The sequence below is a fragment of the Cataglyphis hispanica genome, chromosome 4, assembly GCF_021464435.1.
Source record: "Cataglyphis hispanica isolate Lineage 1 chromosome 4, ULB_Chis1_1.0, whole genome shotgun sequence".
NCBI lineage: Eukaryota > Metazoa > Arthropoda > Insecta > Hymenoptera > Formicidae > Cataglyphis > Cataglyphis hispanica.
This window is the reverse complement of record NC_065957.1, coordinates 7,995,461-8,010,000: the sequence shown is the minus strand read 5'-3', so window position 1 is coordinate 8,010,000 and position 14,540 is coordinate 7,995,461. Positions and strand designations below refer to the sequence as shown.

Genomic DNA, 14,540 nt, shown 5'->3' with positions numbered 1-14,540 from the left:
TTCATTTTTCAAATAAATATTTAACAAAATAAATTATAGTGGTCCATTTAAAATTGTCGTGTAATGTAATACACATATTACATATTTTATTGTGGAGTAAAATATATTAGACTAATAATAAAATTATATAAATATAATTATAATAGAATATATATAAATGTATTAATTTTATAATATTTTCTATAAAATATTTATTATTCGCACATTATAAATTCAGCGTTTGTATATTGCTATTATAGACAGATTGCGCAAAAATCACATTTCCTTTTTTTCCCTTTTTTTTACTTCCGAAAATAATTTGTCTCGAAGACTATAAAAATACGTAAAACTCTATTTGAACAAAATTTTTCCACGATAATGCATGAAGTTGAAGGACAAAAGCATAGGAGATTTATTGGAAGCGATTCGGAATGGTACTGGTAGGTCAAAGTTTAAATTGACACGTAACGGACTCGACAGACACACAGACCGCCGCTGTCGGCAAAGCCGATCGGGAACAACGGCCAGCTTTCGTTATCTAACGGAGCCACACTTGTGGACGTAACGTTAAGTAGTAACAACGTAGAACGTAGGCAGGATAATGGCATTCAAAGGGCTGTTTGCAGTTCAGTGGAGGGATGCGCGTTCTATGCTTTTACGTAAAGAGATGGAGAGATGGAGAGGTATTTATACGCGTATCTCAAGGCAAATGAAAGAATAGGTTTATTCTCTGTGTCTCCCTGACGCAACTCTGATACACGTGATGGTGTACGGAAACTGTCACATGTGCATATAAGAAAATACAATATAAAATACAATCCTAAAGATATCTTCGAAATTTTTGGATAATTTATATGATGTGCAAAAAGTCGAATTTTTTGATTATTTGTTTTAATCTTCGTCAATATCTTAAAATTAAATTCTCGCGTATGTATATATTGTTTAAAGTTTCAACACTTGTAAAAAAAAAAAAAGAAAATTTAAAAAATGAATGGAGTTTAAATTTGTTACATATCTGAAGTATCATCCACGCGTTCTAGTTATACCATATGAATAGTGTAGTGTATAAATATCGTGTATGAAAAATCGCAGGCTAGATAAACGACCGAAATTGTAGAGAAACCTTCGAAGCGAGAAGCAAATATTTCGCTCCAGTTCCCAATCATCCGGCGCGTTGTGTGTGCCGAGCCTCCTATTCTATATGAAAAACAAAGTTCTTCGCAAAAATGTATGGAAACAATATACGCCACCAAATCGAACACAATCGATAGAACGTAATAACAAAAAAAAAAAAAAGTTTCTATGAAACAAAACCTCATTCAAATTAATAATCTTTAAAAATTAATTAAAGATTGGGGGAGGTAATATTACTGAGGTATTTTTACTAATATTTTTATTTTGAAAATCGAAAAGATCGTTTATTAGATAATTTACTTTGAGTTAGTTAAAAGTAAAAGTTGCTTCAATCGAATACAAATCGATTATTGCATTTTCGAATATTAATTTTTGCTTATAATCACCGAAGGTATGTATATTAGCATCACATTAAGAGACATCATTTTTTATTCCGTTTAGAAAAAATATGATAAAACAAGATTATATGAAATAATAATAGCTTGATTTGTCAGCAACTTGACAATTATCACTTTACAAATTACCACTGTAATATTGTCATTTGATTAGCCTGAAAGCCACATTAATTTCCTTAATGAAACGCGTCAAACGGTAACGTTGAATTATGATGTAACACAAGATTACACAAACCAATGTTATACAAAGCAGATATTGTTTGGGCTTTAGATCGTACAAAAAAAAAAGCATGAAAAATAATTAACATAGCAGAAATTCTGTAAAAATTTTCAAATTATTAAAAAAAAAAGTGTTTCTTTTAAGTTTAAAATATAAACTTTATTACTTTATATTACTTTAAAAAATAAATTAATGCCAACGTTTCTCTATTTTATTTTTTATGAGAAGTCTAAAAAAATCTTACCCTAAATACTGTCATCGTAACTCAAATGTTAAAAATAATTGAAGTACGAATGTTTCATAATTAAACACATATTTAATTATGAATATTAAAGTGCGTAATGTTTCATAATTAAACACACATTTATTGAATCTTTTTTTTTTTTTTTTTATTACGTGTAATACATCGCCGCGTCGACCAGCGCGAGACGAATATACAATATACATCTGGTTACGTATTTAAACATATACGCACATACACGTCACACGCATACATGCACACAAACGCGCATTTACATTTTATATCTATATTATGACGCGCGCCAAAATTTCGCACAACTCATGAGAGAGGATAATCGAAAATACTGCTCATCAACCAATAAATAGGTTCACGATGCTTGGTCAACATGTGAATAAACTATTTCATGTATATCTTAACATTAATAACAATATTTTATATTAATAATAATATTTTTAACAAACCTATATAAAAAAGTGATTACATACATTATGTAATCATTAGTCGATTGATATATAAATAAAATTATGTGCATTTAGTATAATATAATATATTTTTTCAACCGTCAAATGAGCGATTTATTTTTTTAAATTTTATTACATGCGTTAAAAATGCATTTTTTTATTAAACGTTTTATTAAACATTTTTTTTCTTTTTATATAAATATCCGTTCATGTATGAATATAGAGAAAATTTTATTATAGCTATTGACACAAGAACCATAATAAAATGGTATGTAATAAAATTTTATACGCTTTTATACGCAATTATATTAACAATATTGAATATCTTTTTCGAAGAATTTTCAATTATTGGCTTTTTTAAGGATATCACATATTTTCAACATACTGTTAATAAAATCCAATTAAGGGATAAAATGTATAATGCCGTGTTAATAATTTTATTTTATCATTAATCAACAATTAATTAATTTTCATGGCATCAGTTTCATCAACACATAAGAAAGCAGAAATCCGCTACATTTATTAATGCACAACTACAATTTACATATTATATATATAGCTTTGTAGTTAATTGTTTAAAGCATTTAATAAGCACGATCATTAGATATTGAAGTGAAAGATGGCCATCAATTTTTATATAAACATTAGATAGTATAATTAACGTTATATAATTAGTTTAAAAAGGACTAATGAACACTATTAATAACTTGCCATTCACAAATGTTAAAGCCAGGAAAAAAATTTCTTTATATATACATATATACAATATATGTATATATATATATATATATATATATATATATATATATATAGAGTATATATGTGTACATATATGATCTTTCTGTAACAAAATTTTAATTAAAATTTATTTTTATTTATCTTATATTCTGATATAAAATATAAAATGATATTCTTTTGATATTTTTAGATCAGAAGCTAAAGACTTAATTAAATTTTGATATTTTTAAGGAGAATTAGCATAATTTGGTATATTGAAATTTTTTAAATCATACAGAATCTCTAGAGATAAAGAGAGAAATAAGATTTATGTTTGTCTTTTTTAGTTTTTTTTTTTTTTTTTAACGAACGTACAAGTTTCACCTTATCCAATCGTGTTACCATAAATGCGCTTATGTAGAAGCGTAAAAAGAACGTCGAGGTCTTTGATCGTGAACATCATATCGATAGGAATTTGAACAGACTCCGACCTTTCTCTCACGAGTTCGCGATAGGTCAATCGTAAACGATAGATAGGTACGTAAGATGTAGGCGTGTAAATAACACTCTGCAGACCAAAATCGTGGGCCTGTCTAGAAAAATATAGATATAAAGCACATATTATACAGAGTGGTCCAATAGATTTTCGACAGCAGTGGGAAGTCGGCCGCACGACCCTAATCTCATTTATCATTAAATTTTAATTGCGAGAGGATATAGCTTTTTGCAATTTGTTATCGTTAAATCTTTCTTATAAAATAATAGAATTACTGAAAAAAACTGTTATAGAATTAACCGCCTTTCATATTCGTTTTAATCAACACACATGTCTCGCTAATCTAATTCAAAATTTCAATATCAATTATCAACAGATTTGCTTGATAAATGAAGCAATAATAAATGCCGCAAATCTTGGACGACATTATTTTTTTTTCACGTTTTGCACACATACGTATATTTGCGCAAAATTATGCGAATATATTTTAATAAATAGTAACATTTCTTTTAATTTTTCTTTTTCGGCTGTTATCAACTTGCCAGAGAGAAAATATTTTATTTTTACAATTTCTTCAGATTCTTCGTTTAACTTTAACCTATCGATCTAGTTGCTATTTTCTTCGAAACTTGAAGAAATCAGTAAACCAGATTAAAGAAATTTTGTGAACGCCGTTACCCGGTGTGCCGGCCTAATCTAAACTTCGTGGTGCATTCGCAACAAGATTAAAACTTTTTATGATTTGCTCGATCAATTTTTACCTGATTAATTTTTTAATCGAAAAAATTTTTAATCCAAATATTCTTGCAAAAGAATCTTTTGACAAATATTAGTGTAGAATACGTACAAGAAATATAAAAAATTATAACATCAAAAATTCACACCAAAAATTAATATTTGCATTGCCTATTTAACTTTTATTATAAAATATTGTAATAAACTGTTAATCTATATGTTTCGTATACACAATAAAAAATAAGTGGAAATTACAAAACTTTTCACAAAGCCTTCTTTCTCGAAAAAATTAAAATTGAAAAAATTGAGAGATCTCTCGAAAGATTTGTTCGAAATAAATTGAAATATAAGAAATATATTTTTTCTCAATCTTTGCTTCTTTATGGCATATTTATTAAATGCAATTCTCCAAGATATGTCATTTTATATATATATATATATATAATTTAGCTATGCGTCTATCATTTCGCAAATCTAGATAAAGATCGATCGCGCAGCGAATCCCACGAAACGTGAACGAACGGTTATATGTTCGACTAATTTGATTGACTGCGCATTAATATCGAGCAAAGAGCCGATACAGAGGCAAGTCAAACAACTAAAAATATCTGCTTAGTTTTCTCAACAAAAAATCTAAGGAAAATGAAAGAAATGATGGAAAAAGAAAGAGAGTGCTTCAACAAGACTTCAACATCTTTCTAAGATTTAAAAAAAAAACATTTCAAAAAGACATGTCTCATTTACGTTAATAATAACTCTTTGTTTTTTTTTTCTTTATTACTCTATTTTTTGAGTAGTTTTATTTATCTATTTGCTATTTTACATTTTTTAAATTTTCAGTTCTAAAAGCGCTTATTTCGAAAACACTCGATCGCGATAGTGTTTCGGTATAACAATCTGATCTGCATTTTCTTATTGGCTTTACATATTTGTAATAAATTGTATCGCGTATTTCAACGCAAATTGGATCGTGATAAACAATAAATCTTTAATTCACCGTTCCTAACATGAACTCTAACATTTAGAATCAAACAGGGAAATTGAGACCCTTGGAAAATAATCGATTCTTTAATTACCTAATTTTATTATTTAATTTTTCATTGCATTGTTTCTCTTATGCAAGACCTATAAAAATATTATATAATCACTCCTCCGCATATATTGTACATATATCATTTCTCGACAGAGATTCATCTCATCATTAAAAAAAATTGATCTGATGGTCTGAAAATAAAATACAAATGTCATGAAATCTTCATTGTTAATAGTATTGATTTTACTTCTCTCCATTGGTATTTACTATTTGTTAGCCCATGTACTGCGCCTATATAAGCGCAAGATGAATTCTCGATTTACCCAATGACCTCAATTATTATCCCGCTGTCTTACTTTGTATAGATAAGACGTATTTTAGTTTGGTTCCTTTGTTGGAAATTGGAAACAAAACGGGAAGACGAAATGGACCTATCGTGATATGTTTTGGACCTTATTGAGCGAGAGATAAGAAAGATTATATTCTTTTTGTGCGAGGAAAAAGAGATCGATTAAAATCCAGGCGAAACATACAATACACTCAATGTCATTAATATTTTCCAGTTTCATTTTAGCATAATCGAATCGAACGCATTTAAAATTATTTCTTGTAGAAAATTATATTATATTTGTTTATATGTATTTTTTTATTTATATGCATGTGAAATAATCTCTATTACTTATTTTTAACTTTATGTTATTCTTTTTCATATGCCAAACATTTAAAGACCTCAAATGCAACTCTAATATAAATTATGTTACACAAATGTTTAGACAGATGATGCGTTCAGCTCGGAAATGTCAAAATCAGAAAGGATTAATGACACTTTAATGCATTTAAGGGAAAGACGAGCTATCCGGGCCGACGCTTACCGTTTATTGTAAGATTATACACATCGACACATTCAGGATTAATTATCGCTAAGTTGTTATTAATTGCCGATTATAAATAGGCATTTTCAATTACATGCCAAACGCAATCAATTCACCGACGACAAATTATCACGACTACTATATAGAGCACTGAAAAGATCCAAGATCAAAATGCGATGCATAATTTTCGCGATATTCCATCAAGAATCTAATTGTTTTTTCTAAATGATATAATTTCGACAAGTTCAAATCTTGACGCTACAAACACCGCGCGTAAAAACTGTTCACTATTTATCTACTATTTTTATTTATCTTTATTATTTATTTTAAATCATGTATGATTCTTTTATAACGTCAAAAAATGGTTTATCCAAATCGTGTCGATTTACATTTTTCATTTTATGAAAAGAAAAAAAAAATATATATATATATATAATCTACATCTATGTGAATCGCATAATATTTAAAGAAACAGAACAGAGAAGTCGCGATTGTCGTCGGGAAAGTATGATGTATTTTACGTTTGACATCGGACACAGGTACAAGTGCGCCATCGTCGATTTGCTTCATTATAGAAAGAAATACTTAAGCACTTCAACGTTTCATGATATTAAAATTTGTAAATATTGTAGCAATGATGATCAAACGAATTCTCGGAAGAATGTTGAAAATTGAGGACAACTCTACACGAATCGATACCATTTATTAAACAAAATATATATATATATATATATATATATATATATATATATATATACTAATATATAGCTATTACATTAAATATAACAATTTATAATATAAACTACTAATTTTCTTTTTATATTTTATATTTTAATAGAAAGAGTTTTAGGATTATATATTTATATATTTCCATTAAAACATCGTATTTAGTAAGTCCGGCGTTTTCAACGTTCTTCCAGGATCCTGATTTAATCATTTTCAATTCTATTACGTATCGATATATTATAGATATGTACGTATAAATTCGATATTTTTAGAAAACATGTGCATCTCTCTATCATTGCAAGTTACTCGTGTTGAAAAACACGGACAATTATCTGATTTTTCAAATAAAAGCATTTATACTTGATTAATGTTTAAAAAATACGAATTTTATCGGGGATTCTTATCTATAATATATACGCAAACTCGACAGCTTCATTGAACAGATACTTGAGTATTTCGTTCTAAAGTGTTTATACGGTTGAAACGACCAGTTAATCTCTAGTGGAAAATTCATTCGCGGAATCACAGATAACTATACACCCCCGTCAATTCTACATCGTTTAACTTTTGTCGCTAAACATTTTATTAGATCAAGAGACATGGAATGCGCGATCGAGAGACTCGATTTCTCAAATATTCACAACTGGTCCAGTCGGACGTTATTCAAGGGACATTATCCAAGAATTATTTTAGAGAGAGAGCTTAAATAATATCAAACGTCCTTTATAGCGTTCCTCGATTCTTTCCTCTCCCGTCGTCTTTAGTATAGTATAACAAAATATAAATCTGAAGGCGACATATACGTATACACGCGATCGCGCGAGCACGTACTGGTGTACAGAGTCGTTTGTTGGATCAAATTGGCATGCATCCTGAATAACGAAAAAACAAGTCGCCCGAAATACATATCCAAGATTGAAAATAGACACATACACTTTTTATTTCCACAGAATTTTGTCAGATAAATGTTTACGATCATTTCGACTATTTGTCGAAGTGAAACGATAACGGATTGTTAATTAAAATTTCTGTGCAATGTTGGATATAAACAAGATCAAAAAAAAAAAATATTAATGATCTGCGATCGAAATTTCTTTCGTACAATTATTTTGATACGTGTATGCTAATGTAATCTAACCAACGCCCTATACACTTGTATACAGGTAGATATATTTATCTAGTACAACATTTTTTTGTTTCCATAAGAACATCCGGTATAATAAAGTCGGTACCGATGAGAATTAAGTTCGGGATCTCTTTTAAATCTCATAATTGCGAAACTTACTGACGACCTCGTTCGGTTCCTGATAGTCGAATGGAACTCCATGGCCCGAACGATAATAGAGATTAGTGGCACCACCCTCTGAAGCCCTTCTATGAACATTTGTGGGATGACCTTTGAGATGAGCCGGTGAACCACCTGTCTCTCCAGTCGTATCCGGCAGCATTCTGTCCTTTGTCTTCGGTGTGCTCCAGTGCATAGTCTGTGAACAGAAGCAGATTGGCAATATTAACTATAAATTGTTTTTTTTTTTTTTTTTATCATAAATCTATCCATACAAAATTGATTAAAAACTCAAATGTGCTATATAAAAAACATCCTATATATTGAAATGGCATGCAGAAAATTTGATTTATTCTAATGTAAGAATAAACTACGTACTCTTGTTTATTGTAATGAACTAAAACGTATTGTTCGAAATGGACATTAATTGCATGAATTGCAAAATTATTACATCTCACCTGCTGCACATGTTCCTTCATGCCGACCCACTGCTTGTAACTAATCTTGATACCACTATTTCGCCATTTGTCATAATTGCTCCTTTTTTCAGGATCACATAAAACTTCCTTCGCATACTATAATATAAATATCGTATCAGAGCACTTTATTCAATATTTAAAAAACATAATTTATTTCTTTTCCAAATTAATAAAATTAATCGACTTTCCTCTATGTATAGAAGACGCACCTTTAATTGTTGGAATTTTTTTTCGGCCTCTTTGTTACCTTCGTTCTTGTCCGGATGATATTGAAGAGCTAATACCTTATACTCCGCCGTAATCTGCTCAATCTAATTTTTAAAATTAAACAGAAATTATCTACAACATAATTCAATAGAACACGAAGAAAAGTTAATCTAATCGCAATAATTGTTTTTTTTTTTTTAAATATATGTCATAAAAAAATATTAAATTAGAGAAATACGAAATTTATTTGACTAAAACGGGACATCAATTCAATTCTTATGACATGTATTGCATTTAGATATGTCGACTGTCTGCTACAAGATCACGTTCGTATCATTCACCGACGGAAACAAGATGTCACGAACATACTGACATAAATTATCGACTGGAATCAAAATTTTTATCAAGAAGCTAGCGGAGATAATTCTAATAAAATATAAACTAAAAAATTGAGAGGCAAACGACCTTTCTATTGTACATCTTTATTAAATTAAAATTTCTAACATCTATTACATCATGTATTGCATTATGTATAACGAGAGCAATCAAATACTTTTTTTAAATACTTTTCTAATTCATTTTAATGTACACGAATCAAATTGATATAATAATAGAAATAAAAATTCTCTATATTTCTTTCTTTCATTAATATCTTATTGCATTACATATGAAATAAAAACAAATCCGTTTCAAAAAGTCAGTACAATCTTACACACAATGGAAAATGTGATTTGATTTCAGAAATATTATTGTTTAATCGAGAATTCAGCATATCATAAACTAAGAGCAGATGAGACTACATCTAATTGTGATGATCGAGTATTCAATTAATTGAAAACTTAAATTGCACTTTCCCTCTAGGATCTAATTATTACGGAAGCAACTCGACGTTTAATTAAATAATGTCAGTGCGGAAAATTAGTTTTGTACATATATATCGATAAAGGTCACACTTAAAACACATTGAAACGATTAAATTTTTTACAAAGATTATCGCTTGTGAATTTTATATTTTAACGATATTAACTTGATTAATTAAATTGTGATTTAAATGAAAAATGATGCTAAAAAAGTAAATTTAAATTAATAGTGATACATAAACAAAACATTTTATTAAATAATGATAAAGTGTAAAATAATGATAAAGAAATACTTCATTTATTATTCATCTATTATTACTCCATATCATTCTATTATGTAGATCTAATATTGACTTTGATAAATAAGATATTTGACTTTCATTTTGTAATTATATTTTTCGAGAGGCTCATTTCTCGAATATTTTATAAATATTTCAAACATGAAATCTTGGTCAGGCATCAACTATACTCGTCAAAAGTAATAATGTATTCATGATAAACTTAAAATAAATTTTCTGTTTTTATTTTTATTTTACATTAATTATAAATTTTTGTAAAATATTATATAAAAAAAACATACAAATAAAAATATTTAATTATATAAGAACTGCCTCCAGAGAAATGAATAAAAATTTTACAATTCTAAATTGATATCAACACACAAAACACAAAGAGAAATTTTAAAAAAACAAAATATATTTTCAACTTTCAGAAAATTGATTGAAAGTTGGACACTTTTGCCGTATATTTAATCCTAAAATGTAGCTCTGTGATTTTAAGTTTTCTTTTAATATCTTTTATAATGAATGTCAAATGTGGAAAAAATTCAAAAAAACACAAAAAAATTCAAATATTACATGACATTCAATAATTAATCAGTAATAGAAATTCAAATTTCAGCTCTTGAAACACAATAAATACGCTGCAACGCGTTGTATCTTACCGTGGAAGACTCGTCGCAGGATAACAGTGCGTAATAGTCCTCCTCCTCGCTGGGCGAGTAATTGATGGCGTCCTCGACACTCATTTCGCGATTCTCCTTTCGCAACCCTTAACACACTCCTTTCTTCCTGACTCTTTTCCCTTCTGAATTTATCGGACGCGATAAATAGCTGCTTGTTTTCCAAACTTCTGTCGCTCCTAACCGAGTCGATCGAGATCGTCCGTCACCTGTTGCGAGTGAATGTAATCTGTCAGTGGCAGCGTCGCCGACTATGACGGGCACCAAAGTGAGCCGAGTAAAGGGAAAACCGTGTCGCAGACCCGGAAAGACCCGATTCCCGGGGAATACCGCGCGACTGCGTACTCGCAATCCCGAGCCCGCACCCCCTTTCGCAAAAGGCGCAGTTTGCACCGTTGCGCAGTTGCGACGACTTGCGGCTTATACCCTCTTGCGCCCCTTGCATCGCTTTATCGTATGCAATGTAAAAAAGTTACATATACACACACATATCTCTAGAATCTTGATATAATTTATACAGTTTTCATCAAATTAATCTCCTGTTCTTTAGGTTGAAAATTTTGTTTTCAATTAAATTTTATACGAATAAATCTTTCAATCGTCCCTGTAGGAATGATAAGAGAGATTATATGAGAAAAAGAAAAAAAATTGTATAAAATCTCTTTTTTAATATATATTCTAATATTTGCTTTTTGCGTCTTGCCTTTTTTAAATTTGAAAAATATAATGCAATATTTCCATTCTACAATTATAATCATTAATTAGTTAGAAGTGCGATTCATTGATTAAATTGCAATATAGTTGCAGTTAGTTATTATGTTGCCAAAGTGATTGTGATATTGATATTAGAAGGAAACTTGGAAAAAATCTAAGTTTGCCTAGAATATATAATAAGAATAATGTATAGTATAAAAGGAAATTAATTAGGATAATTTTATTATTTTATTTTATATTAGTTAAGCTGTTTAAATTTAAAAAATTAGATTTGTCAATGCACATTTATTTAAAACTAATTTTAAGTCTCAGACAAACTGGACTCACAATTACTCTGCCAACGGAATGGTATCAATAATACACAACGAGATGCATTTACATTCGTTTCCTTATATAACATGGAATGCGTCGTTATCACTGCGAGACTTTTAACGCTTTAAATCGCTCTCAAGATCACAACAGCTGTTATTTTGAAATCGCTTTTTTCTTTCGAGTAGGCGCATATGGAAAAAGCACTTACGAGAACGAGGATTTAATCCAGCGTATGTTTCTGACAGTTCTTTCGCGAGATTACACAGCGTTTCTTTTTAGAACACGCTATCGTACGTGTCGTAAAGAGCACTATGCGATATTGAGCTCAACGCATCTACGTCTCGCTGACGCGAGATTTCAGAGGCTCGTGGCTTTCACTCGCGGTTAAACAACCTTGAATCTTTTTATCTCATAGTTTTACCGATCGAGCGGAATGTCTTCATTTATTGATATTTTTCAAAAAATGAATTTTATTAAACACAGATGAGTTAATGATGAAACGTCATGATCACATATTTTATTAAACAAAGAAAAAATTTATCGAGTTAAATTTGCAGAGCTAATTTTTTATTTATTTATTTATTTTTTTTTTTAATATTAGTCATTTTTGCCTTTCTCGTATTTTTGCCATTTGATAGAGATTTATTACTTAAAAAATTCAATTTGCGGAATAATAAAGATTATTTGTCGCGATAGTGAAGAGAGAAAGACTTGATCAAATCTTTTAAAAAATTACGAGAAAGGACAAACAAGAGAGACATCAAAACGTGAATGAATGTATGAATCAATTACGTATTCTTCTTGCTTCTACGGGGGGACGGCAGATAATGATCACCGGCACTCTTTCGTTTACAACTGTTGATGCCACTGTTTTAACTCTCTAGTGCACCATATTGTCTACAGACGATGACATAAATAACAGGATTGAGCAATTTTACGAATCACACATAATGAAAAGTACCCAAAAATATTACATTAAAAAAGATATATACATCAAATTTAAGTCACAAAATAATGCTTTTATTTAATATGGACTGTAAAAATCAATATCAAATATTTTTTAATACTAATGAATTAATCATTAACATTTGCTCTTCAATATATTATTTAAATATATATTTTTATTATACAAAATTGATATTTTTTATAAAATTTATATTTATATAATTTAATTTGTGCAATCAAAAGCTTTAATTAATATAGTATATTTATTTGTATCAAAACATCTATAAAAAGATTTACACAAATACCTTTGTATGAATTACTGTAATTTCTCGAAAATAACTGTTCTGAAAATTTAATGCACTGCTAGCATGTTACATAAAAAAAAAAAAAATACTAATTTCATACCATCCCACAATCTGTCAAAAAGACATGTAGTCGTTTTAGACACATGTCAGCATCTACAATATCTGCACTACAAAGCATGTTGATGCACTTAGCTTGTAAATTTTTCTGCGAATAAAATCGTTGAATCTAAAAAAATATTTTTAACATTTCCTATCTCATATTTTTCAATCTTTAATTTCTGTAGTAGATAAAATAAAAAAAATTTACAATAAAATTGTAAAAAATATTGTTAATTAAAGAAAGTATGTCATTGATTTAAAAACAAACAATGTTTTATTTATCTCGCTCCAAAAATCTTTCGACAATACGCTCTAAATCTCACAGATTGATATTCTATTAGGGCTAAAATCTTGTTAAGCTAGACCGTCTTAATAACTTTCTACGACTAAAGCTGATTTCAGATTTATTACAAATTTGAATACACATTTTATTCCTTTCGTTGCAGCCAAAATGAAGAAGCAATCACTGACAGTCACGGTAATTACTCGAAGAATTTTACGAGACACGTGTCGAAAGGGTCGAACCCTTTCACCGCTGAAGAACATACATACGTTCACGGGCAGGAAACACATGCTCCGCTCCGTTTCCGCACGCATATGCGTGACAGACACGCAGCGTGCACGCGCGGCTACCTGAACAGAGATTGCTAAATACTTGCACTGTATAATACATTTTGAATATCTGCTAAGAAATCATAAAAATATTTATACTCGATTTTATTGATATTTTTCTAGGAAGAAAAAAATGTTATGGAATCTTTATTAGAGCGACATGCAATGCGAAGAAACAGGTTTACGTAAAAGTTAAGAAGAACGCATATAAATCCCTTTTTCTCTACTAACAAGACATTTTTATCATAATTCATTTTACCAATTTTCCGAAAGAATAAAAGATTAATTTTGAAATCAAATTTACTTAATTTTCTATGTCCTACGACATGCATAAGTTGAATGTCGAGCGAACAAATAAGACAAATCTCCCTATTAAGCGCAAGAAAAAAAATCGAGGGTCAAGAGGAACGCACGTGAGTTCGCTTTTCTTTATCGTCAACGAGTCGTCCTTCGGCATCCCAACACTTAGCCGTCCTTGTCTATCCCAAAATAACATTTCGTTACGAGGCATACATGGGCGTTTCTTCGTACGATTGCCAGATGCGTGGGTGGTGGTAGTAGAGAAGAGAAGGAGAGCATAGAAGCGATCATATGGTAGCGCCGCCGATGGGGCTCCCTCCAGGTCTGGCTTGTCAGTGCTTCATGAAGTGTTGCGTCGTACCCGTGCATAATCCCTGACCGAGCATGACCCTGACAAAGTACGCGAAATCTCAACATTAAACGTTGACTGGAAAGCTACGAGAAAGACTACG

At 29.8% G+C, this 14,540-nt stretch overlaps 1 protein-coding gene across 2 annotated transcripts; it reads right to left on the bottom strand.

The window, feature by feature from the left end:
• Nucleotides 1-2,557: 2,557 nt before the first annotated feature.
• On the bottom strand, nt 2,558-12,187 carry LOC126849007 (J domain-containing protein). 2 transcript variants are annotated; one of them, XR_007687332.1, is made up of 6 exons: nt 12,036-12,187; nt 10,784-11,010; nt 8,983-9,084; nt 8,753-8,869; nt 4,365-8,493; nt 2,558-4,249 (listed from the first exon to the last, which is right to left on the bottom strand). XR_007687332.1 is itself a non-coding variant. In XM_050590460.1 (5 exons), the coding sequence occupies exons 2-5, from the start codon at nt 10,865-10,867 to the stop codon at nt 8,269-8,271; spliced, it is 528 nt and encodes a 175-aa protein (XP_050446417.1). In that variant the 5' UTR covers nt 10,868-11,010; nt 12,036-12,187; the 3' UTR covers nt 2,558-8,268. The 2 variants fall into 2 exon arrangements, 1 of the variants encoding a protein (XP_050446417.1); XM_050590460.1 differs by having other exon boundaries at nt 2,558-8,493.
• Nucleotides 12,188-14,540: the final 2,353 nt, after the last annotated feature.

What these genes read in the sequence shown, in the direction of transcription:
- LOC126849007 (XM_050590460.1), bottom strand. Translation starts at nt 10,867, where the DNA reads ATGAGTGTCGAGGACGCCATCAATTACTCGCCCAGCGAGGAGGAGGAC. An exon ending in AAAAATTCCAACAATTAAAG is followed by an intron (nt 8,870 to 8,982) that starts GTGCGTCTTCTA and finishes TTTATATTATAG; the next exon opens with TATGCGAAGGAAGTTTTATG. An exon ending in TGAAGGAACATGTGCAGCAG is followed by an intron (nt 8,494 to 8,752) that starts GTGAGATGTAAT and finishes TTCTGTTCACAG; the next exon opens with ACTATGCACTGGAGCACACC.